Source organism: Synchiropus splendidus, chromosome 12 (assembly GCF_027744825.2).
Source record: "Synchiropus splendidus isolate RoL2022-P1 chromosome 12, RoL_Sspl_1.0, whole genome shotgun sequence".
NCBI lineage: Eukaryota > Metazoa > Chordata > Actinopteri > Syngnathiformes > Callionymidae > Synchiropus > Synchiropus splendidus.
Genome location: NC_071345.1, coordinates 7383679 through 7408802, shown reverse-complemented (window position 1 = coordinate 7408802; position 25124 = coordinate 7383679). Strand labels below are relative to the sequence as shown.

General features: G+C 44.0%; 2 protein-coding genes across 2 annotated transcripts in view; both read right to left on the bottom strand.

Annotated features, from left to right (window-relative positions):
* Positions 1–208: 208 nt before the first annotated feature.
* On the bottom strand, positions 209–3909 carry LOC128768455 (G-protein coupled receptor 6). Its single transcript, XM_053881345.1, has 2 exons — positions 2209–3909; positions 209–1433 (listed from the first exon to the last, which is right to left on the bottom strand). The coding sequence occupies exon 2, from the start codon at positions 1411–1413 to the stop codon at positions 412–414; it is 1002 nt and encodes a 333-aa protein (XP_053737320.1). The 5' UTR covers positions 1414–1433; positions 2209–3909; the 3' UTR covers positions 209–411.
* Positions 3910–7116: 3207 nt separating this feature from the next.
* The window catches only part of fig4a (FIG4 phosphoinositide 5-phosphatase a), a 36530-nt gene continuing 18522 nt past the window's right edge, over positions 7117–25124 (bottom strand). The window contains exons 14-24 of the mRNA XM_053881587.1: positions 23804–23849; positions 23416–23564; positions 23179–23345; positions 21418–21556; positions 19861–19919; positions 17642–17789; positions 17487–17570; positions 16819–17017; positions 14692–14777; positions 10784–10858; positions 7117–7705 (exon numbers count right to left, since the gene is read on the bottom strand). Coding sequence (XP_053737562.1) covers positions 7528–7705; positions 10784–10858; positions 14692–14777; positions 16819–17017; positions 17487–17570; positions 17642–17789; positions 19861–19919; positions 21418–21556; positions 23179–23345; positions 23416–23564; positions 23804–23849 — 1330 coding nt within the window. The 3' untranslated portion in view covers positions 7117–7527. The remainder of the gene's footprint in view (positions 7706–10783; positions 10859–14691; positions 14778–16818; positions 17018–17486; positions 17571–17641; positions 17790–19860; positions 19920–21417; positions 21557–23178; positions 23346–23415; positions 23565–23803; positions 23850–25124) is intronic.

Here is a 25124-nt window from a genome sequence, read left to right as displayed (position 1 = left end):
GATTCCTTGTGGAGTTCCAAATAAAAGCACTGACACACAAACACACATAAGATCAGACATTAACACAGAGACACAATAAAGGGAGGAAAGCATGAATTGAAACACTTTATTCTCTGTGTAGAAAATGGGCGACAATGACAAACACGATACAAAATAGAAATGTTGCACACAGTACTTACTAGTTCACGTTGAATACACAATCTGGAATGTTACAATACTGCTTTGGCATTTCCCAACATAAGAAAAATAAATAAATAAAGTGCAAGTTTTCCATTTCTTCCCATTAAAATTTACATTCACAGGTGAGCAGAGTCTTTTGTCGCGCGGTGTTCACAGCATTTCCCCTAAAGTGCAGAGACTGTTCGTACGACATTCGCTTCTCTCGGCAGATTGTCAGAAGGCCGAGGCGGTTCAGACCTCGCTGGGCGACCTGGACCGATACGAGCCCTTGGCGTGAAAACAGCCGCACAGGAGCATGTAGATGGAGCGCTGGATCTCGGCGTTCCTGTAGGCGTAGATGATGGGGTTGATCATGGAGTTGTAGGTGGCCGGCAGCAGCGTGGCGTACGTGTACACCGGCGGATAATCCCGCTCGCCCACCAGGCAGTAGATGGCGAAGGGAAGCCAGCTGGCGCCAAAGGTTCCCAGAATGATAGCCAGCGTGGACACCCCTTTCTTGGTGGCGACGTAGTGAGAAGTGGCGAAAAAGTGCTGCTGGAGGGCGATCTGGTGGGCGTGGCGGCACACGATCTTGCAGATCTTGAAGTAGAGGGTTAGCATCAGCACAAAGATGGCGAAGAAGGAGGTCGCCAGCAGCGCCAGGTTGCTTCGGGTCAAGGGCTTGACAATGCTGCAAGAGGCCGGCTCGCTAAGGCAGTTCCAGCCGAGCACCGGGAGCAGGCCCAGGAACAGAGACACCCCCCAGGTGCCCAGCAGCATCAGGTGCACGTACTGCAGCGTCTTTTCCGAGAAGTAGGTGAGGGCGTTGTAGAGGGAGAAGTAGCGGTCGACGGTGATGGACAGGAGGCTGCTGATGGACGCCGTGAAGGACGCCACCAGGAAGCCCACAGTGATGAGGCTGATGGTCTCCGAGGAGATCACATACTGGAACACGAAGTTCAGGATCAGTCCCATCCCGGCCAGCAGGTCTGCCGTGGCCAGGCTCCCGATCAGGACAAACATGGGTGCCCGCAGCGTGGGCGTGTAGAAGATGATGGCCACCACGATGGCGTTCTCACAGGCGATGACGGTGCCGGACATGCACAGCATGATGTCCCAGGGGTTCATGGGAACGTCGCCAGCAGCGGTGGAGAACGCCACGCTGCCGTTTTGCTCTGGAGACTCCATCCACGGGAGCAAGTCTCCGGGCAGAGGAGTCATGGAGGAGTCGTTCATCCCCATGGACAGATTCATTGCTCCACTCTGTCTTTCTCCTGCAGAGACGGAAAGCAGCTTAGTCATCATGCACACGTTCTCGAGCCAAGGTCTACAGGTGTGGAGCGGAGGAACGTGAGACTAGATGCAAGAACAAGGATGAAATAGAAAGATATATCAAGGACACAGACTGGAAATAAAGAGAAAACAAGACACAAGATACCTGTGTGGCTGAAGGAGACACAGTAGGAAAACAGGAGGGGAAAGCAAGGAGAAGAATGGACACCAAAGTCAGTGGGAAAAAAAGTTGAAGAAAAGAAGTGGCGAGAGAAAAGAATGTGGGGATAAGAAACGACATGGAGTCAATGAGAGGGAACAACAAAACAAAGGAAAAAGCATGAAATACAACTATTAGGAAAGATAAGACAAGACATGAAGAAAAAGAAAAAAGAAAGAAAGAAAAATCTGAAACAAAACAGACAAAAAGGGGTTCATGAAAAGCAAGACCACAAAAAGACAATAAAAAGCAACACAATATACAGGCTACAGAGTTGTTCATTCTACACATAAAAACAGTCACAAGTTGCAAACACTACTTATTCATTTAGCTGCTGCGAGTGCGTGGACAAAGAGTGGCTAAAAGACGCGTACATGTTTAAGAGGGTTCTGAACTTTGAAAAAGTGAGTAGCGCGCTTGGAGCTGTCCGCGGTGCTGAAAGTCGGACCGCATCTGAACGGTTTCTGAAGGATGTGGCGACAGGAAAGCGCCCATTTCATACTTGAATAACACCAAAACATCGCACACAGACACTGAAAAAAGTGGAAGCTTCTCACCTCCGTGGAAACCGGACTGAGTCGCGTTGTGTTTTTCGGAGAAGTTCCAGCCTCGTCCTGGGATTCGCCCGCCAGTTCCAGACCTTCTCAGGCGAAGCCCCTGATCCTGCGGTCCGGTCCAGTCATGGGTCAGACTCCCAGGCTCGGCTGCTGTGGAGCAGTGACCAGCGAGCGGCTCAGAGAGGGGCTGATGATGATGAAGGAGGAAGAGGAGGGGAGGAGGAGGAGAAGGAGGAGGAGGAGGAGAGAGCGCAAACACACACGGAGGGATTTATACTCCAGTGACGTCAGACACAGAGCGAAAGAGAGAGAGAGAGATGAGGAGATATTAAAGGGAAGGGGCTTCTCTCTGTACCTCAGAGGAGACAAGCTCGAGGTTCTCGCCAGTCAGAGGGGGAACACGGTCTCCACTTTTTTATCAAGACAGCTTTGTTGTGGAGAAGCATTTGTTATTTCCATCAGCAATAAAGTGTGTTTAACCTTCATGAGCAACTGAAGCATTAGAGTGGTGTGCGTGTCACATGGTCACTGCGCGTGTGAGTCTTCAATCTATGAAGTGTTGCGTGTAAGTCAAACAATAAGCCAGTGTTTATGTATGAGCATGTGTTGGGTTTGTCCCTGCCGTCTTTGAGAAGGTGACTGCATTTGCCAGGGTCCACATGAAGCTGTGTGAAGACGAGATTGCAGACCTCCATTGTGTTCTTTAGCTTCTTTAGCAAGAGGAAAAGCCTTGGTGCCAGTGAGCTCAGCGGGGCAGCAGGTGGCAGTAGAGTCTCAGAACTTGCTCACACAACACACACTGTTGAGGTGAAGAAGATGGTGATGGTGACAGCTCTGGAAACACAGATTCGTGGTCTCAGACTTCGGAACTACAGCCTTCTACTACACTCTTTCCCACATCTGCACACAATTGAAGTGGGTCGGTATAGACTGACAACCTGGCTTGTCTTGGACGACCTTTATTTGCATTCCTCACAAAACAAGGCAGCGGTAGAGACCAGGCCGAGCTGCCGCCTGATAAACACCGGGTTGCCGTGGTGACCTGCCACACGGGGAGCAGTGTTGCCTGAACTGACATTGTTCCGCCTACAGATTTCAGGATGAGGAGGACACGGAAGCCTGGGCGAACTCTGCTGCTGCAGCTGAATTTAAGTGCTTGGAGTCACATGACTGTCTCACAGTGAGCCGGTGTCACGTTGTGATCAAAGTTTGCGCAGGTCGAGTGACATTTTCAAAGAGGTTATTTTAATCCACATTTGCAGCTGCAGAAGTCTGGCGACACAGTGGTGGAGGAGTGGCGACGGTTACCCTCAACTGTCGTGTGTTGTGATGGTCCACAGGTGTGGAATGGTGATTCATGATGGTCACCTGGCAGAGGAAGGCTGACTGAAGACTCAAAGGTTGAGCTTCTTCTTGAGCTCATAAGCAACACTTAGGGTTGCAAGTCTGAAACTAAACACAAGTTGGCTCATAGAACTGTTATGATAGTTGCAGTGCATTATGGGTAGCATGAGTGCCTCCAACCACTTCAGGTTATCACAGGCGATGAGCCGAGCAAATTTCTCTTTGTGGCAGGGGCTACAGCTGGCACAAGAGTCATGTGACTTCAGTCTCAACAGTGGTCAGTGCCAGTGCTAAACCATCACCACCGACTCAACCTCACAACACAAGAAGTTTTTTCTTCTAGAAGTACAAACTGCTGCCCCTTCTTCCATCAAACTCCCGTCCATCTGCATCCCTTTTGATCATAGGAATATTCCATCTTATCTGAGACCAGACGGTTTCAGTGCGCTTAAAATTTAATCTCATTCGGAGACTAGAGGCCACATGAAATGAGCAGGCGGCCAAATTTGGCACCGGTACCTTGAATTGGACACCTGTGCTTGAGTCGTGTTAAAACACTATCTGTGTCTCTCTGTGTCTCTGTAGGTTGGAAGCGGCCAAAAAAAAAAAAAAATCGGATTTTTTTGGGCAATGTTTTCACTGTTTTCCCTTGCTAGCTAGAAAGCAGCCGTCACCAGACGCCATCTTGGTTCAGTTGCAGGAGCAGCCTCCACAGCAGCACGGTGGTGCGTCAGCCTCAGGTGGTTCAGTAGGTGGGGCTCTCTGGTTTCCTCCCAAAGGCAGCGAGTGAAGGAGCTTCAATAACTTCTGACTCCATGTTGGACAGGATGAACGTACGAAAGGGGAGTTTCCGAAACAAGCCTCCGCCGAACAGGCCCGTCCAGTAAAACGGGATCAACAATGCCACCCCGGCTTGAACACACAGGATCACACGGTCCAGGTGAGAGCAAGTGAATGAACAATGAGCTTGAAAACAAGTGCAACTGTACATCCAAAATCAAACGGTAAACAAGTCGCCGTCTAAACGCTTCACGTGCTCGGCTTTTTAAAAAACACTTGATATAAACTGGTGAGTAAATGCATCACAGAAATACGGTAACTAGTTAGCGGTCTCCAGGCAACTGCAGCTTTCAAGGCAGGAGGGCTGAGCGCGAGGGGAGGAGGAGGGCGTCTTCATACATTAGCTAAGTGGTCACATGAAGTGCCTAGTGACTCATGTGAAAACCAGGAATACGCCGACACATGAATCGGGAGCACAAACAGGAGCGTTTGGGATCCGACCGCAGACGCTGATAGCTGGACCCTTTCATTCATTCACGCAGGCAAAGGTGAAGGCTGACACCAGTGAAGCACCCGCGGATCAAAACAGGAGGTCTTTTAGGAAACAAAGACTCACGTGCTGCTGTCACTGACTCATCGCTCGCTAGAGAAAAACCCTCTGCCACGGTGCAAACGCTCCCTCCACCCTACCTACAGTCAGTTCAATGCAGGAGGAGGGCAGGACACAAAAAAGAAGAGTTGAAGATGGGACGGCTGAAGAAAAGCCCCTTAGAAAAACAGTCAAGTTGGGTTCAATGAGCCCTGAACTTAACTTAAATATTCTCTCAGTACAAATGATCAGCTTTGCTCTTTTACTCAGAACAAGCCCCCTGCAGGCTCCTCCTGGTACTTCACCTGCACCTTTAAAGGAGAGGCACATGCCAACCCTCACAGCATTCAGGCTCGAAGGTTCAACTTCAACTTGAGGCGACTGAGCAAACCTGAGTGAGTGTTAGTTAGTGCTCAGGTTTCCTCCCACAGCCCCAAATCAAACCCCGGTTCATAGGTATGAGTGAGTATGTGTGTCCTCACTGGTCAGGTGACCAGTCCAGGACACGCCCACCGCACTCACAGACCACAGAAGGAAGTGAACTTGACATGTGAGAGGAGGGTTCCATTTTTGTCACCACTGGGTTTGGAAGACAAGTTGCCCACTCGCACATTAGCGACAATAAAAACGCCATTAAACCTTGAAAAACACAACATTTTCACACTGAACTAGATTTCTGTGATGACAACGAAACGCTGTTTTAATGAGTGCACGTCAGGGTGAACGATCCAAAGCGCTCTTTAGCTATTTAAATTATAATTGAATAAAAAGCCTGCAGACAAACAGAGAGGATGAAAATGAACAAATCGCTGTTTTCGTCTCTGCTTGACCTTCATTTTTAGAATGGCAGTCAGTGAATCATATCAGTAAATGACATAACGGACGTTAACGCAGGTTAATGTAGCCCAGCGCCAACTGGAGTGACCGATATTCATCATAAGTGAGCGAAAAATAATGGACGACTCGGCGTTTTTCCGGTTTAGAGTCTGCTGACACGCATGTGAGGAGTGTTCTAAAGTGTTTATTCGTGTTCTTGAAACTGTTTGATACAGAAAAGTGTTGAATGCAGGTCAGCTAGCGTAAACGATGAAGACGTTTTTTGAGACTTGCTGAAAGAGTTAAAATGTAACAAAGACGCTGGGTGAGTTATGCTAGCTAGCCTAGCATGTGGCTAAACAAGATTTGAAAATGTATTTTTGACGCTAGTTCTCTAGTCCATATTTTCCGGCGTAATATTTTTAGCGACTTTAGCTGCTACGTAAATGGAGAAGCAGCTAAATGTAGAGACATGATTGGGCGAACAGCTTTTGTCTTTGAAACGGCGCCGTAATTGTTCCTCCTGAACGTCTCGTGTGTTCTATTCCCGGGAGCCTCTCATCTTCCTGACTGCGATTTCAACAACACGAGAACATCATTCAGATTTTTGCCGCCTCCATCACATGCTGGAGCTAAACGCCGCCCCTCCCGTGCCGCAGCCTCACGAGGCAGCGCCCGCTGGTCAGTGGCTGTATCCACCACTGTGTGTCTGAGCCACACTTCACATTTCTGACGGCAGCGATTGAAAGAGCCTGAGAGGGGGAAAGTGCAGTGATGGACATGAGTGATGAAGAAAAAAGCATTATGGGAAAATAGCCTTGAGAACACACAGGTGATTGGACATGAGGAATACAGCATCTACAATAGCTCAATATGACGAAGAAAACATCGGGCTTTGTGATCCTGTTTAAGGTTTTATCAAGGAAACAAATCTATGCATTTGAAAAAATAATTTTAAAAAATCATTTAAAAAATGCAGCGTTAGACATGCTTATAATTATTTTTTTATCTTGTCATTCACAGAAAAAGGAAAAATACTGTAGAAGTATATAATTTAAAATGTAAATAAATAAAATAATTTATAAAATTAGAACTAGAAAATAACTAGAAAAAAATAGAATAAAACATATATTGTATATACTAAATCAATTATTTTTCATTTAATCAATTAAATAAAAATAAAACTTGTTTTTCATAATAGTTTATTGAAAGTTTGATGAAGGAATGAAGTCTAAAACAAAGAAATGATCAAATCAAGATCATAAAAATTATTTAAAAAAAATATTAACTGAAGATGAGACATAAGATGAAAAAAAAAAAATATATATATATATATATATATATATATATATTTATAGCAATCATGGAGAAAAGAAAACATAGAATAAAATGCATTTTATTTCTTTTATACATTTGTGAAAAAAGAATGAATGTTTAGAATTTGTAATATTTATCTACACAAGTTTCAAAGACCATCAAGACACCGGGTTTGCTTTGTATGCTTTAATTTATGATATATCATACGAGCAAAATGACATTTTAGGACTCGTATAATACAATTAAAATGTAAAAACGAAGTCTGAGGAACAGAAAACATTATTTTACAAAAGTATGGCGATATTCAGCATGATTTTAAAGATTAGAAATACAAAAAGAACAGCATTTAAAATAATTTAAATTGAGGCACCATTTGATGATGGAGATCTAAAAACTGTTTAAAATAAAATAGATAAAGAAATAAAATCCAGTTTTCCTGAACAGAGGAGTAAAACATGTCGGGCGGTGGGCTCTCACATGTACCGGTTCTTGACGTACTCGCGGTACATCAGCATGTCCTCCCTGCACAGCGCCCTCACCTGGCCCCGCCCCGTCATCACATGGGTCTCGAACACATCGCGGCTGCTGCGGTTGACCTGCGGCAGAGAGACGCCGTAGACGCTGTCCTCCGGGAAGCAGGAGACCGGCTCTCTGTTTCCAAACACAGAAATGGTGTTTCAGTTTGAGGCTAAAAATACAGCGTAGAAGAGAGAACGTCTCCAGCCATTAAGAGGCCTCTTAATGGAAGGAACAGATGAGTTTGATCTGCAGAAACGTTTTCACCGTCCGAGCATGTGTCATCATCTTGAGCTGCAATTATCCAGCATGTGAACTCGGGACAGGAGAGGCTCGCACACGTGAGGCGTTCCAACGTGTGGAGCGTCAGGAATGACAGAGTAGAGCACGGGGTCAGTGCCCTGGAGTCGCCTCTGGCCTTCCTGAAGTGGCCACTGACACAAGCGGGAAAATTTCACGCGTAAAAAAAACAGTCCAAGAAAGGAGCGACTCAGACGTTCAGGTGAGCGATCGGAAACGGTGGATGGCAAGAGAACATCTCCAAAGACGTAATTCAATCACTGCTAACATTCAAAACGTCTTCCAAACTAGGACACAACGCTGCACAGTGTGCGACTAAGGAAAGGTTTTTACAAGAGGGAATAGATTAAAAAAAGGTTTTATCATGATTAATCGCGATTAATCGCATTTAATATTTGACACCGCAATGATCAAACTGAAGTTGAATCCATGCATACAAGCTGAAACATCGAGGTGGAAGTGCTCCACCCCCAGTGACCAGAGAAAAATGTTTCATTTCCATCCATCAGCAGAATGTTTTGGTCATGACATCACAGAGCATAGAAAACACATAATACAAGATTAAAGACAGAAAATGACAACAATCCACAGGAAAAGAAAGTCAAAGAAAAAACAAAGACAAAGTTAAGAAAAAAAAATGATTTAAAAAAAGCAGACAGAGGTACACAGATGGGTAAAATATATATAATAGAATAAAATAAAATTCCTCACCATTGGATTAGAAGAAAAAAATCTGATCAAAGTACCTCGGTTCTCGACCACAATCTGTTCCAGACGGCCGTTCAAGAAGCGATTTGTTCGAAGTCTGAACCGATTTTTCCCATTACAATGAATGGAAAAAGAAATAATGCGTTCCAAGCCTTAAAATAGTCTTTTGTAGGAGTGAATGTCGAGTGTCTGCTGCAGGTGGCTGTTCCTCTATGTGTGTGGCCGCTGCATGTGGGAGGGGTTGCCGAGTGAGTGACGTCTCTCCAGAAGTGAAGAGGTGCCCGGTGCGTGTCCAGCTCTGAATGTGCGCTTCTGTGCAGTTTGGCTGTGACAAAGTCATAAACCAAGTCACGCTCTGTCCCAGACTCGCCTCATCCCTGCAGTGACTGACAGAAGCTGTAGTCTGAGTCCCTCACAGAAGCCTGCAGCTCCACCACAAGGCTCCCACCCTAAAGTGAGCGCACCGACGTCAGCACATCCGTTACTCAACACTCTCAAACCAGCGCAGCAGGAATCTGCCGACGATAAAAGTCCTATTTGCCAGACAGACTAATGAGGGACTTGTTATAGCCTCGGCTGTGTTGTGTTCTATTTTGGTCCCTCTGTCTGACTCCCCCAAAGACTGAATTCACCTCCTCTGGAACACAATTATGTTCCCAAATGATTGCAGGCTAAAAAGAAGTTTTATTTCAAGAGCGTCTCTCGCCCTTCATTTGGCCGGACGATTTGTTGTGTCAGAGCCGTGTTTGGACTGAGGATCGGATCAACGTTCTTCCCGGAGGCGACAGGGTGTAAGCATCCACCTGTGAGAGTGGCCTTGGACAGTGACACACCCCAGAGTGTGGAGGGAGGGTGACAGGGCTTGACCCCGGCGGGAAGTTAAAGACAACTTGCCAAAGAAAAGGCAAGTACCAAGCAGCAGCTTCTGGCTGGGCCATGGTTGGGCCGCGAGCACCTCCTAGAGGGCCGCTAGAAGTTTTTTTTGTTTTACACCTTTGGGCCTTGAGGCCTGCGAGACGCTCAGTATTAATACATGAGATGATAAAGAAAGTGATGTTGCCCCCAACAGTACAAACTGTTCATGAAAGCACCTGTTGAAGCAGTTTTGAAATGGTGACACTTTTATTTACACTTCACTTATATCTTCTTTTGAGTTTAAATAAAGTATATTGTTTTTATTTTATATTTGTACATGGTTTTATTGTATTTATTTTATTTAGAATTGTATTCAGTTTTTTCCAATTTTCTCCACAGTTTGTGTATTTTTGTCCATTTTTCTTCAGTAAATTTGATGAACATGACTTGCAAATGGTTCTGCTGCTGGTTGGACTTTTCAATGACAAATATCTTTGTAATGATCACATGGTTTCATGCCATTTCACAAGGTTTTGGTTTGTTTACATGTAAGTAGATTAGATATGGTTATTGATCACAAATGAAATCAACAGTCATGAATCAGTTCTGTTACTTGAATGGGGCCCAGGTCCATTTGTTCTGGGAAATGTGGGCCCCGAGGTGAAAAAGGTGATGAACCCCTGGGCTAAACCTGAGAAACCGACGCGTCACAGGTCACGTCCTCCAACAGCCGCTCTCAACCTCCACAGAGAAAAGCCGACTGTCAGCCTTCATCATATGGAACACACTCTCTAACCCAGCACTCGCACGTACTCGCCTCACTTGACGTGACCTTCAGGAGGTCAGCAGGCGGCTTAACAATGAATTTACTTGAGAAAAGCGTCGGCACGTGAGTCGACTCTTGGCTTGAAACCTGCTGCTCTGTCATGTGTAGCTGAATCATCCGCGACTTTAAAAGGTCGCGTCAGGTGGGTCTAACTCGCTATTCAGAGACATAATGGCAATAAGTACTGCATTCCTGCCGACGTGGGTTCGTACAACTGAAGGACGCACGCAGCGTCGTGGCGGCACATTGTGGTCCCACGTGTGGCGGGACGCTCAGAACAGTCAGGCCAGTCGTCACCGACCGAGGTCTGGATAAACAGCTGGCGGCGAGACGCGTCCCTCAACACCACAGAGCAACGCAGCACTGGAGTCTATACCTGCCTGAGACGTGAGGCGACCTTCCACAGCTTTGTGAGTAATGTAGCCCTGCGACGCACGTGACCGAGGCTTCCTGCCTTCGCTCACATTGCTTCCCCCCGTTCAGCAGCGTATGTTTTTCAGATTACTGTCACATGTTTTACTCACAAGCAGACGATGTTTGCCAGGTTTATGTGTCCGCTTCTGTCCACCTGCTGCTGGCTGTGGCCCAGTCGAGCGAACCTGCGGAAACAAAGGGATCAAAACTTTTGCTCGACAGAGGGACGCGCTTTCATCTCCCGCAAACACACGGACGGAGGCTGCTGCCTGCGAGTCTCAAATATGAAAGAGATGATTAGTAGGCAGCAGCTAACATCTCTGGAGCCGCTCCAACTTTTACTCTGAATAATGACTCGACTTTAATGCTCATTACGTCTCACGACCAGCGTTATCAAGGGAGCAACATCCATTACCTCATTAAACATCTTTGCATGTTTGGTTAGTGAAATCCAGATCATTATTAGCTTCAACAAAACGTTCATCTGCATGTTATTTAGGGATGGGCGATATGGACCAAAGTTAATACGTCTTCATTCTACTCCATGTGTTGGACTCTACAGTCTCTCTTGTTTTATGATGAAACTTATGAGTGGAGTTTGTCTCCAACGTCATGATTTGTTTATGTTTAAATATAATAGTCAACTAAGTGTAGAGATGAGAAATTCAATGTTTCACGTCTCTGGTAGAAGCCTGACAAATGTTGGTCGCAAAGATTGAGAGAGATCTGCAGCAACATCCTGATTGAAAAACAGCAGCGGTCAGTACCTGTCATCGTGTGCCAGTGAGGCTGGCATGACAGGAGCAGACTGTTATTACCTCCACCAAGGAAAGTGTTGGTTTGTCTGTGTTCAAACTTGAAATGTTATGGACGGATTTGAATGAAATATTCAGGGAATATGTGACATGGCACAAGGAATAAATGATTCCATTTTGGAAGTGATTGGGATCACCGTCTGGATCCAGGAGTTCTTTAAAGGAGTCTTTGACATTGGGGACAGGACCAGTCCCACGTGGTCATGAAGCTGCTTGGTGGAGGTCTGCGCTCTCTTAGTGCTTTTCCAGCTTGAAATATGAGCACATCATGTCCCCCTCTCTTAAGCTAGCTGACTCAAAACGGCACTTCTCAAATCCCAGTACAGCCATAATTTCAACCCAAAATAAATCTGATAAGAGACAGGAATTTCGGGGAAGGCGCAGGGTGTCGGGGTGTGGCACCTTGTCGTGTTGGTAACATCACAAACGGTGTTCTGTCCCTGTTAAACTGATTTAACTAGCTAACACTGTGGCTGTGTGAGAGAGTGAGTTGGAGTGAATTGGAGCCTTTTGTCAGCTCACAGAAGCGATGGCCAACAATCTGTGCACAACATTTTGGCTCGGTCACATCAACATCTGATGCCGTTGTTGTTTTTCAGGGAGACTGACTGACTCTCAGTTGGAACTAGTTCTCGGTGCCCGACCCGACCCTAGACCTCACACCTCATGGTGCCAAGTAGTGAGTGAGGCTAACAGTGAGCTAGTTGCTCAACCATCTCTGCTGCTCTACACCAAGCCTCTGCAGGATGACTGAGCTCCTTATCTAACAGTAATGCAGGGGAATCAGAGCAGCTTGCTGTGACACCAGCCTCAACAGAAGTTCACATAAGAACGAGTGAATCCAGCAGCAAATACCCAGTGGGCTAAGTCAGTCTTTACAGAAGTATGACTACAAGTTTTACCGTTTCAGAGAGCTGCACAGCTTCAACAGACACATATCATCAATATAATACATTCACTTGAGCAAAAATATTCGTGTTTTAATATTATTGTTAAGTTACAAATGGTAAAAATGCTAAATCCTTAATAGCATTTCAATGTTCCTTAAATAATATGATACACAACATGATAAAGGCCCAATGACAGGATCAGAAGGCAGTTGGAGGATAGCAAAAATAAAAATGTTGAACGCTGTAATAATGACCCGTCGTGTTGGAAGGGAGCAGTCGGACTGTGGTCCGAGGAGAATGCAGCAACTTGAGAGCTTCAATCAGGACTGAACTACAGAAGTGGAAATGAAGACAGGAGATTTTGGGACGAGAAATGAGGCGGTGTGACACATTCTGGATGGAGCTGTGAGACATACGTCAAGGCTTCTGACTATGAAACACTGATCACAATTGCAAACATTCGACTGTATATTTTTACAGTTTTTACTTTGAGGTGTAAAACACTCTATTTGTCTTTTGGCTCACATGATTCCTAGAGGAGGAAATGGAGTCAGTTACACCTGCCGCTCATTGTCCACTTCTCCGTGGTCTCATTTTCCATTTCACTTGGAGATTCAGCCTCATCTCTGCCTCGCATCATCCTGAGAATACAAGACCTGACTGTCTGTTCCTTGGATGCAAACGGTACGTCATGTTTGTTGGAGCTGTAATTTCTCACACTCCACGATGCTGATGACTGGCCCGCCGCGCTATTTCTGATGTTAGCGGCTGCCTAATTCTGGGTGAACAAAAAGGCTAACTGTTGCAACAGTTACACAACACAGTGCATGTGATGCACCAGTAACACCTCGCAATGATTTCAAATTCATCCGATTGTTTGAGGAATAAACAACTGACTTGTGGAGGCAAAATGGAGTCTGTTTTTGTGGAAAGTTGCTTAAACTTTAACACAGACAAAAATCAAGATCTGTGGCCATTAGATTACTCACTTACTAACTTGCACAATGTTTCAAGATGAACACCAATCCATCAGGATCACATGGTGCCCACCTGAACCTCCAAACATATTGTTCCCAGATGATCCTCCTCTGAGAGGGGATTGAGATGAGGGAAAGTAAACCTTTACTAGTCTCACAAGTGAGGTATTAGTAGTTTACAAAAGCCCCAAAACACATAAAATAAGCTTAAAATAAAGTGACCAAAGTTGCAGCACACACACATCTCCTTGCACTCCTTGCAAATCCTTGCACTCCCACCCTAAACCAGGGCGCATGGAGCGATGCCAGGGGGGATGCATGTGACCTCGGGGACCATATTTTTTTGCCATACTAGAATAAAGTGTAATTGCACATCCAGATTCTTTATTTCAGGCAAATTGATGCGCTTTAAGTTTCTTCTGCTACAGACAAAAACCATGTTAATAAAGTTATTCTTTATTGGAAGTTGGTCTATCTATACTTAATTTTTTCTTTTGCTTAGTCTTAACAAGGATACAATGTGATGCAGATGAGTACTTATAATAATTTTAGAGACAAACGATACTTTTTACAGAGGTGGCGGAAAGTTGGGGGGGTGCAAACGTTTACTTGTTCCTGGGGGAAATAACTGCCCTAAACTCAATCATCCAAAACAAATGTGTAACCATCACTCTCAACCTAACTAACAAAACAAATTATAATAACTCAATACCTCAAACTCAGGGTTGGAGAAGTGAGGGCAAATAGTCCCGTAAACTCCTTTGGGCCCTCACAAGGACAGAAGTACAAGAACACACACATACAGCAGGTGGAACAGCGCTGCCAAAGAGGGAGTTGCTCAGTGATGAAAACATCTCAGAGGATATGAGCAGGTTTATGACCAAGGTATCGAGGCGCCTTCCATACACGTGTGTACTGAGGTACATATGAAATCCCAACCAATGTATTAGGATCCCTTACATGATCAACGTATGAGGGCGTGCTGAATGTATCCATGCTTGTCACTAATGTATCGGTACAGATCACATTGTGACCAAAGTAGTGAGCGTATCATCACCTATTGAGCTACTGTATTTAGTGAGGTGAGCAGCATATGGTGACCAATGAGTCAATCCCAGAGTGGCAAACCACATGAATCAACCACTGAATCAAAGCTAAATCACATCAAAACCCAGTTATGATAATGGTGCCACACACACTGATGGAAATTTCAGATGTCACCCATGGCACTCCATACACACTCTGTGATACAACTGAACCACACTGTCTCCACTATTGCTCCACAGAACTGAACTAACAGAACTAACTGCCCGTGTGAGTCAGTGGTGCAGCTCACCTCTCGTAGGTGAGGACGTCTTCATCCGCAGGAGGCACGTCCAGATGAAGGCCATACGGCTCCTTCAGCCCCTGCTGGTGGGCCTCCTGAGAAGGCAGGGTTAAAGGTCAGATGTGGGGCGGTGAGGTCGCTTCATCCAAAGGAATAATGAGAAGAAACCTAATAATAGAATGCAACTTTCTCAACAATTGCAAGAAAAACAGTTTTGGTTGAAAGTGGAAACCAAAGTTAGTTTTCGCAGTGAGTTTGCAATGCACAATTTAAAAGAATCTGAATACAGTAGAACAATAAAAAATACAACAACATTACAACATGGATATAGAATGATAAATAATGTGCAGTGACATTTTGTATTTTTATTTACATTTATTTATCGATGCTTTTTCTAGTGTTATGTATTCTTCCACGGCTGCTATATGCTTTCTTCTATTTGAATGACCACATGCTGTGTATCATCATAGGAGCCTAAGATGTTTGTGTTGCTCCTGCGGTGCAGAGAGTTCAAGTACGAGCGCACTTGTTATGTAACGCGACCATTAAACCGCCATCCAAGCAGTTACACTGGTTTCTGGCACCAGACATAATGCATTCAATTTACACTGTATCTGCATTGATCCAAGCTGCAGGGAGGAAAGATTTACACAGCTATGCACACAGTGATCACAGTCCACACACCCACACAATCTATAGCTGCCCAGGCGTGTGTCAGCGTGAAAAGCAAAATATTAAATGAGCATGTGTAATTACATGGCAGGCGTAGTAAAGATCTGTGATTTTAATATTTAAAGAGTTTCATGTTCAGCAGGAAGCCATTCCTTCTGGAGGAGCGCTTTCAGCCGTCGGTGTGCCTTCAACACGTGAGCCGTCCACCTAGACCCAAATATTCATGACTCGGTAAGACGGACGGCGGCGTGTCATAAATCAGTCACATGGTGAGACCAATGAATCACGAAGGGGGCGGCTACCTTCTACCTGAGACGGATCAGAAAGACTTTGCTGCAGCGTCCACTCAAACACCGCCGTTTTTGAGATTAATTCCGGCTGTCAAGCGGCAACGTTGACTGATAAAACATGCAAAGACGACGCCTGCATTCATTATTAACGGAGATAATGAAACCATTCATTGTTGATGGCTGGCTTTCTTCCCAAATATATTCCAGGTGTGGAGAGGAACAAGATGGAGCGACAGCTCGGGAAATGACAGACGCCACATAAACATACTTGAAAAAGGGCAGATTATGGACAGGTATCTTGTGATCCGATGCATATCCCGATGGAGGAGTGGTGATACAATACATTGCGATGTAGTAAGTTCGCAATACATTGTAATTCAACCATCATTTCAAAGGGGAAAATCAGATAATGCAGTACAATATCACGAAAACAACGACTCGCTCCCTTCATCAACAAAATCCCTCCAGTGTACAAAAAGAACATGTGAGTATTAAAGACGTCACAAATGCAACAGCATATCCAAGTATGTATGCATTCAATATCAATATAGTCAACTTAAAATATCAAGACAATGTCGCACAATTACTGCAATATTTCAGCAAAAATATTGATATATCGCAGAATCAAGTATCGCAATGTTTGAGCGCATCAATATCTTCTTACACCCCAAGTGTGAAATAGGACGTAAAACTAAATATTACATTTCGGGAGTGATGTGGATCACTGTCTGGATCCAGGACTCTTTTAGCTGCCAGTCTTCAGGCAGGCTAACGTGTGGATCCAAGACTGGACTCGAGCAAGAGCCTCGACTTGACCTGCAGGTTCTTTAGAACTAAAGGGAAAAAAGGATTCTCGCCTCGACTTGGGGGGAAAAATTGCAAGAGGCTGCCTTCAGCAGCGTCAGAGTTTATTATTAAGTTGGCTTAGTGTCAGGCTTCTTGAGGCAAGTCAACTAGGGTGACGTCTGTGACGTCTCACTTGTGTCACCTTAAGTGCCTCTGGACACAAAAAAGGGTCAGTCAAGGCTTTAAGTACACTCTCAAACCACAAAAACTCAAAAGTGTTCGGCTCTAAAGAAACGTAAACCACAAATCACCCCGCTGAACCAGACGTCATACAATAGGAGGGAATCGAGCATCCAGGTGGTTAGAATGACTCCACAGTGTTTGGTACCTCCTGTGTGCGGTTGCTCTCCCCGGACTCGGTCAGAACCTTCACCGGCGTTGAGCGCTGAGACACGGAGCCGTCGTCGTCGCGGTCCTCTTCAGAGTCGTCCTCGGACGTGCTGGAGATGGCCTCCTCGCTGGGAGGAGGCGGCGCGCTGGCCGCAGTCTTCCTCTGCAGTAGTGTCTCCTCCTTGCTGCTTTTGTTGCTGCGGACAGAGAGGTTTGAACTGGTAACAAAATAACAACATAAAGGCAAAAAAAAAATTGGTGACAAATGAGGCCATCCCAGTCATCAGGGGTGAGAGGTGAAGGTCACACTGGGCAGGGTGATATTGTTATAATAACCACAATGTTTACATGTTGACATGAAATCCTTCCAAGAGAACCATGTTTATAAAAACAACTAAGCTGCCAGGAAATAATAACGTCGATTCAATTAGAAGGCTGGAAAAACACCAGGTCATTGACCCTGAAATATTGACTATTAATCTAATTTAGAACAATATACGTGTGCCGTCTGTAATAATCAGACTCCAAGAGCATCTCGGAACATTGTAATAAAATGACGGGGGGAAATGGAAAAGGCTTGTTTTCAGCTACCTGAGAACACTGTGTCACATAAATCTGAGGACACGCTGACATCAGGACATATTAGAGCATAAACAAGCCACTGACCCCAGCACTGATTTCCCGGTTTCCTCCGGCTTGCGAACGGTGAAGGGGCTCGGATCCACTCCCAGCGTTTTTGGCATGAATTCTCTTCATGAGCAGAAGACACGACGCATTAATACACGGAGCAGCACCAGCGTCGGCACAGACGAGCTCCTCACCGCGCCGAGTTGGTCATCTCGATGCAGAAGGTGTCGTCGAACAATGTGAGCTCGTAAGGTTTGAAGAACTCTGTGTAGATGTCGATGCTCTCATCGTATCTGTTCACTCTCTTCACCGTCACCTTCTTCATGGTTTCCTGACAAGGAACTGCAGAAAAGTCACGCATGGATTAGCATTTTAAATTGAGTATTTCCAAATGAAAAACACCACCCAAAGCCTTCATTTCCTTTTTGACTTTGACCAACCAGCCACACTGGGGACACTACTTCCACCATCTGGTAGTGATGTAACAACAGTGGGCCACACTTTAGACTAGGGAACATGTATTACCCTACCTTGAATAAAGACCTTCTGTGCACATGATGTGGAAAAAAGGAACTTAAAATCTTTTTAATTCATTCATTTAATTCATTTTAATATACCTCTTCAAGAAGGCCAAAAATAGAAAAAAAAAACTTGTCAAAAGGACAACTGAAAAAAATTTAATTTGTTGCGAAACGTCGCAGGTTGGTGAGTCTCTTGAGATTCTGCTATGTCCGTGAAATATTCACATACAGGCCGCTTCTACTTGCACTCCGACAGAGAGCACTGCATTGATGAAAGTTTCCACTCCGGACGTCTTTAAAACTTTCAGAATCAGGCGGCTGACGAATGCTGCACCTACTCCAATACGGCGACGGATCCAGTCATTTCTGTCTCCGCATAAACGACACCTCAGAAAGGCTGCTCATCTCGATGAAATGAATGATTATATCTTGGGCAATTAGCTTCGCGTTCCCAATGTCACGCTCGGACCGGCGGGTGTTGCTAAGCGTCAGCTGCGTTAACAGCCTGCTGCTAAGGAACCAGCGCTCTCACTTTCATGAGCCTGGAAAACTCCGTCAAGGGCTGGAGCTTTAAATGGCATATTAAATTTCAACGCGCTTCCCGCTTGCAGCACAACATGTGCAAACTTTAAATGACAGATTAAAAGAATCCTCACGGCTGCTGCTGAGTGAGCAGCGATTAGGGAGGAGCGGACGCGTCACAACCAGCGGGGCTTCATCAGACCACCGGAGTCAAGCCCGCACCAAAACGAAACTTCGCAATTCCACAGTGCTCGAATAATGAGAGTATTACGGTAATGCCAAAACGAAGCTGATTTGAAAGTAAAAGGCACAGAAATATACATTACTGTTTTAGAAAATCCAACTCAATGGTCCCGTGAAAGACACCCAGGAAGTTAGAACTCAATTTCAAGTGTCATTTCAAAGTAAAGGTCTTTTGAAAATCCTGCTCATTGAATGTGGATGTGTACATATTTGCTATATATATCACATTGTGAAAACTGGTCTAGATTTGAACAAGAGCATCTCTAGAAGTCACCAAGGACATTTGAACTCAATCTTATGTGTCATTTCAAAATAAAGGCTTCTTGAAAATGACGCATATTGAATGTGGGTGTGTGTACATAGATATTGATATTGTGAAAAATCCCTTAGGTTGACCACTGTTCCGCTGGTCTAGATTTGAACTCGAGCGTCTCTGGAATTACATGCAATATTTCAAAAACATAATAGTCTTTTTGACGTTTTCGAGTAAAGCTATTAAAAATACTCAACTGTTGACGTATATATTTTAATCTTTCTTTTAATGTTGTTTAGCTATTATGCAACATCTGGAATATACTATACTTTTTTTTTTCTGGGAATTGTGGTGAAAAATATCAATGTTTAATATGGTCACAAATTAATTTTTTCCCTGGTGTTTGGAATTTTAGTCATTATTTAATTGATCATTATCATGGGATAGATGCACTTAATTTATTGTTTCTCGTTCACTTGTTTTTGTTTGTAAATAACAAACAGATGTTTTCCTTTTTGCAAGTTAAAAAAGAAATAAAAATTAAAATAAATGTTTGCATTTTCAACTTGTGAGAAATTTGAATTTGCCAATACCATAGCAATAACAGACTAAACAATCAATAAAACACAAATGTAATAATAAGTAAAACATGCAGGTTAGAGAGGGGTGCAACTGAATTGCTGCAGAAATGTTCATACTTCACGGAGCCTTAGACACAATGCGACTGTAGCGTGACCTCACATGACCACTTCCAAATGGACTGACTGAAACGACACTACAGCCTACAACAGGTAGCTTCCGGATTTATTTACTATAATAGTATTTTACATTGACAAAATGGATTAAGGTCAAACTTATGAACCATCAACAATACCTTCATCGTAGGGCACAGGGAGAAACGACAGGATTCCTTCTGACCACCACAGAGTGTAGCTGAGGGCAGAGGAGAGGAGAGCACATTATGAGAGCACCTTCCCAAATCCTCCACACACACCCTACTACAAATAACCAACAAGTGAAAATTGGGTTTAGGGAACCACAGCGTGCACCCCCCCCTCAGCAGCCTTTGACTCACTGTGCACCATCTGTGGGGAAGTAGTGATTATTATTTGGAGTCAAATGAGCTGAGTTGAGAGCAAAATTGCCAGCACGTATGCACAGTACGATTTGGACTAATTCCCTGGAACAATGGCTTTCTGAGCCGATCTCACAGGTGCTAAGTAAGAAAACTGGGTCAACGGTTTCATATCAGCGGGACGGCACCACAATGAAAAAAGTAGCAAAAACATGCAGATAATAAATGAAGCTCATTTAAAATATGAAACAAAATGAGGGTTTCCGGGTTAAAATGAGTCACCAAAGGACAATATAGCGAAACCTCGGCGGCGTCCCAGGATAAACACGCTCACTATCGGCAGACAGAAAACACCTTTCAGCTGTCCTAAGAAATCATATCCATCTTTTTAATCCGTTTTATGACAGAGGAAGGCACTGTGGAAACTTCAAATGTCTGCTGAAACACGACAGTTGAAATGAAATAAACAAGGTCATTTGATTTTATCGTTTCTCTGATGCTAATGGCAGTAAATTATCAGGTTTGCTTTTCTTTCAAAACCTGGCGATTTGGAAAGCAACCTGCAATTACACTGAGAGCGTAATGGAGTCCAATAGGACCTAAAAAATATGTCAAAAATAGTCCTTGTCCTCATGCGAGTGCAGCGGTGCATCATTTGGGGATAAAAAAAAAGAAAGAAAAGGAAAGAAACACCAAAAACAAACAAACATTTGCTCACCACTGGAGCACTTCAGACCAGAGTTCTAAGCTTATGTGTGGAAATTTGCAGGTCCCGCTCAGAATAGCCATATATGTGGTCATAGGCTGTAGACGGCCTACGACACTGAGAATCCACAAGATGATCAGTTAAGATTTGTAAGAGGTACTGAGCCTGAACAAGTATTCCCAGTTACGTAACAACCCAAGCTAATATTTTTGGGAAGACATAAGTCAGATTTTCTAAAACACATCCAGGTTGCAGCTGGTGTTTACGCCACAGTACATAGGTTTGGTAAACAACACATCAGTGGCTGACAGACTCACAAAAGCACAGACCAAACAAGTCATGTAAAAATTCACATGGAAATGAAAGAAAGGCTTGGAAATTGCTCAGTCAGTTCTGTTGAATCACAGAAGCCCGTTATTGTCGGAGGCACCCCCCTGAGCTTTTCACCATAAACCACAAAGGAAAAGAAAAATATCAGGCAACTGACAGCACTTTACACTTCCACTGTGTGTGAGTGCTTTTTAGCGTAGACTCATGTGTCATCTTCATGGTGACAGATGGGCTTTGTTCGGGCTCGAAAAGGTGTCACATGTGTGGGGATGGAAACATGCATGTAGGTGGTTTGGTGAGATCTGTCTGGGCGAGATTACCTGCGCCGGTCCAGAGGGAGCGTCATGGTGCTCCGCTGGTGGAGGTAGAAGTCGGTGGGCAGCTCCCACAGGTGAGGGCCGGACTCAGAAGGCTGGTACACCTGGAGAAATAAGTTGATGGAGTCTTGTCTGTCGGCATCTGTGTGAATAATGCAAACATGTGAAACTTCTATCAAGCTCTTGCTAGCAACAGAAAATGTGAATTTCAATCTTAAAAGCAACTCGGCGCACATCTCCAAAAATCCAACCACTTCTAAGCAGACTGGGAAACTGTTGCAGACAGTCCAAGCTCCTTCAAGTGCTTCCTCCTTTCTAGATGTAGTCAACATGATCATGAGCTTGTCATATACATAAACGCTCAAGTTCAGTTTAGATCATGGCATCACGCGTTCATCGCTGATCTGATCGAGGTCAGACAACCCCATCTGAAACTGCACATCTGCGCAGCTCAATCGAACCAACTAACTCTATTGTACTTTCATATACTAAAAACACATGAAAAACAAGGGGTGAATATAAGAACATCACAATACGCATCATAATATTCAGGTCACAAAACAATAGTATCATAATATTCTGATAGAATATTCTATACTAACAAGAATCACAAAACACTACTCAAAATGTAGTCAAAGCTACTCGATTGTCTTAAATTTTTCAATACTGAGAGTCAAACTTAGCATTACATAACATTACAGTAAGTGTATTACATTAGTCTTGTTCTTCCTCTAACAACAAACTGCCTTGCAGTGAAGCTTATTGCCATTGAAAGCAACAATAACACAGAGTGCTTTTAGTAGTGACAGTACAAAAATGAGTGAGTCATACTTTACTTCCAACTCCGGTAAAAATAAATAAATAAATTCAATATTAGGAGATGGAATATCAATACTACATCACCAGTAAAAGCCAACGTATCGCAATACACAGCCACATCAACAGTTTTTCACACTGCAATTGGTGTAAGTTTTCACAAGCCGTGGAGGAGTGAGGTTCCTACAGTGCTTGCAGCCATAGACAGCACGGCCAACAGATGACCACACCATGGCTTAACTTTAACAGAAACACACTGTGAGGTCAGTCTGTTTAATACTTCACTTCACGTGCTTCATGTTTTCTGAACTAGGCTTTGGCTGCATCTTACAGTTGTTAATGTGAAGCACTGTGTAACTCTTGTGAGCCTGAAATGTGCTGCATAAAAAAATGTATTTTATTATTATTATTATTGTAACTGAAACATAACTGACTTGACTGCAACGTCAGGTTGTTACACTGGGGACGCAGCTCTGGCAGAGGGACAGTTACAGCCACAAGCAGTAAACTCTCCATATCTAGCCGTACCAAACATGTTCTGCGAATTGAAAACAGATGAGCTGACTTTGATCAAACAAGTTCATTGACCTGTTCATCGACGGTTGCGTACCCTGCGCCAGAAGAGACTCTTCTCTCATTAGTCTTTGCAAACAAGCCGCGCACTCTGGCGCAGCGTCTGACCGATGACCTAATTCTATAAAGCGAAAGTCAACAGGAAAGAGACAAAACTACTGGGTCAAGTATTGATGCTTTCATTACATGTCAAGCAACGTATAATATCTGGACCATTATGTCGGACAATAGAGGAAATCCAGGCCACCTCTTTTGGACAGAATGATATTCTAAATAATAGTTTTCTGCACCTGTAGCGCAGCGCACTTTTGTGTTTTCAGATGGACTTTTTTTTTTTTTTAAATCAGCCTTTGATGCAAATGAAGAGTCATTTACCTGAAAAGGCATTGCTATAGTAGCGAGAGAGCGTCTGCATGATGTCCTTGGAGTGCTGGGTCCAGGGAGCTATCTTCCTGTAGGTCTTGACTCTATGGACCAGCTGGGAGCCCCCGTACTGGAGAGACAGGGTGTCCCCGTGGTCCTCGTACAGCTCCTCAAACAATCTGAGAGAAGACAAACCAAGTTGGCCTTCGTGGGTCAGACCCATTTTAAAAAAGCCAGTGGTGCATATACCTGACGCAGTCGGTGTCGAACTGTAGTTTGGGTTTATCAATCATCCCCAGTGCATAAAGCTGATAGGCCAGCGCACACTTTCCCACCATAAACTGAGCAGTATTGGTCCGGTCCAGACAGTCCACACAGTTGGTCCGCAGCACACCAGTCTGCAAAGACAAAGAAGTTGGATTATAAAATCATTCGTCCCTGAAAATGTGTCAAGGAATTCACTGAATCTATGTCAGGGATCTCCGACACAGCATCAGGAGATGGTGTGTCACTGGAGTTCATATCGCTCACTGCTCTGAGCATCATTTATGACGGCGGCAGCAAATGTCAAAAGGTAGGTCATTCCATCCCGCTGAAGTATGTCATCGACCGTGGCGACGTGCTCATGGTGTCATACCTGCAACCGTCCGCCGTCGGTGTGCTGACCTCTCACGTCTCCCCATCTGCAGGGCAAAGAGTACAGCTATCATCAAACGCCTGTGTCTGCTTATCGACTCTCACCACGAGAGGTGAGATGATCACACTCTAGAGATGGAAACATACAGCTGACTCAAACCTGTTGAACTCTCTTTGGACAAAGCAGCATTTACAACAGGAAGTGCAGTATTATTAAAAAACATCGTCACAGGATTTCTGTGGGCACCAAGAGACTTTTTTGGAGAAGTCAGCAGAGTGATGATGAAGCTGATTCAATGTGGATGTTGGAAGAAATGTCTATGTTGAAGGACACAGGCTGAAGGACCAAAATGTTATAAACCTTGGTAGATGAACCATCATCTAAAGCAAAGTAGCAACATATATACCAAGTACAAGTGGCACTGTCAAACCAGAAGTCAGAAGGGGCAAATATGAATCCTTAATGTGAGGGGGAAACTTAAATGGCGACTGAGGAATAAAGAACAAACGACCCACTGCTGTAATAAAAACCAAAGAAGCTCTCATGACGACACACACTTAAGCTGAGCACGGGTCATTTGGCAATATGCCATATCATACTCCGTATATTTGTTTAAACATTCTCGGTATTAATTAATATGCTAAGATTGTATTCATTGCAATATTTTATTCTCACTTTTTCAATATTGATTTCTTCAAAAATGTCATTCAAATAATGTAATTTAACTAAGAACATAACAGGAAGTGACTCTGTAGCTGGAGTTGTCAACTTTAATGCATTATTCATACTTTCATATGGCATGATAACCAAACTAAAAAAGGCTTTACGGAAGATCCTCTGAATGTTTATAATATTAAAATTTATGGCAGGGTTTATTCAGTACATGCCGTGAACTAAATGCATTATTAATGAGCGGAAAGTGTTTATTATAACAACAGTATGCGGTGTAATTAGAAGTCATAGCTTTATTATGACAAAGTAATGGTGCAGTGGTGGAAAACGACACCCCATACATTTTACTCTGTGCTAGAAGCAGGACTACTAAATATTAATTTGATGATGTGAAGGCTTGTTAAGTTTTTTGTTCTGTCTTGCACACATTCTCTGTTATTTGCTGACTTTGATATCGATGTTGAGAACTGACACACTAAAGCTGTCAAGGAAAACAACAAGAAAGGTTTGTGTCCGTATGATGCAACCTCACCTTTTGGGGCTCAAAGAGTTTTCATAATAATATTGCAAATATGGCAAATTCCAGGGGTATTGGAAAACCTTTTTTTCCACCATTGCACAGTATATTGAGCTAAGCAACCACAAAAAA

Excerpts from the sequence above, each read along its gene's own strand:
- LOC128768455 (XM_053881345.1), bottom strand. The coding sequence starts at position 1,413 with ATGAATCTGTCCATGGGGATGAACGACTCCTCCATGACTCCTCTGCCC.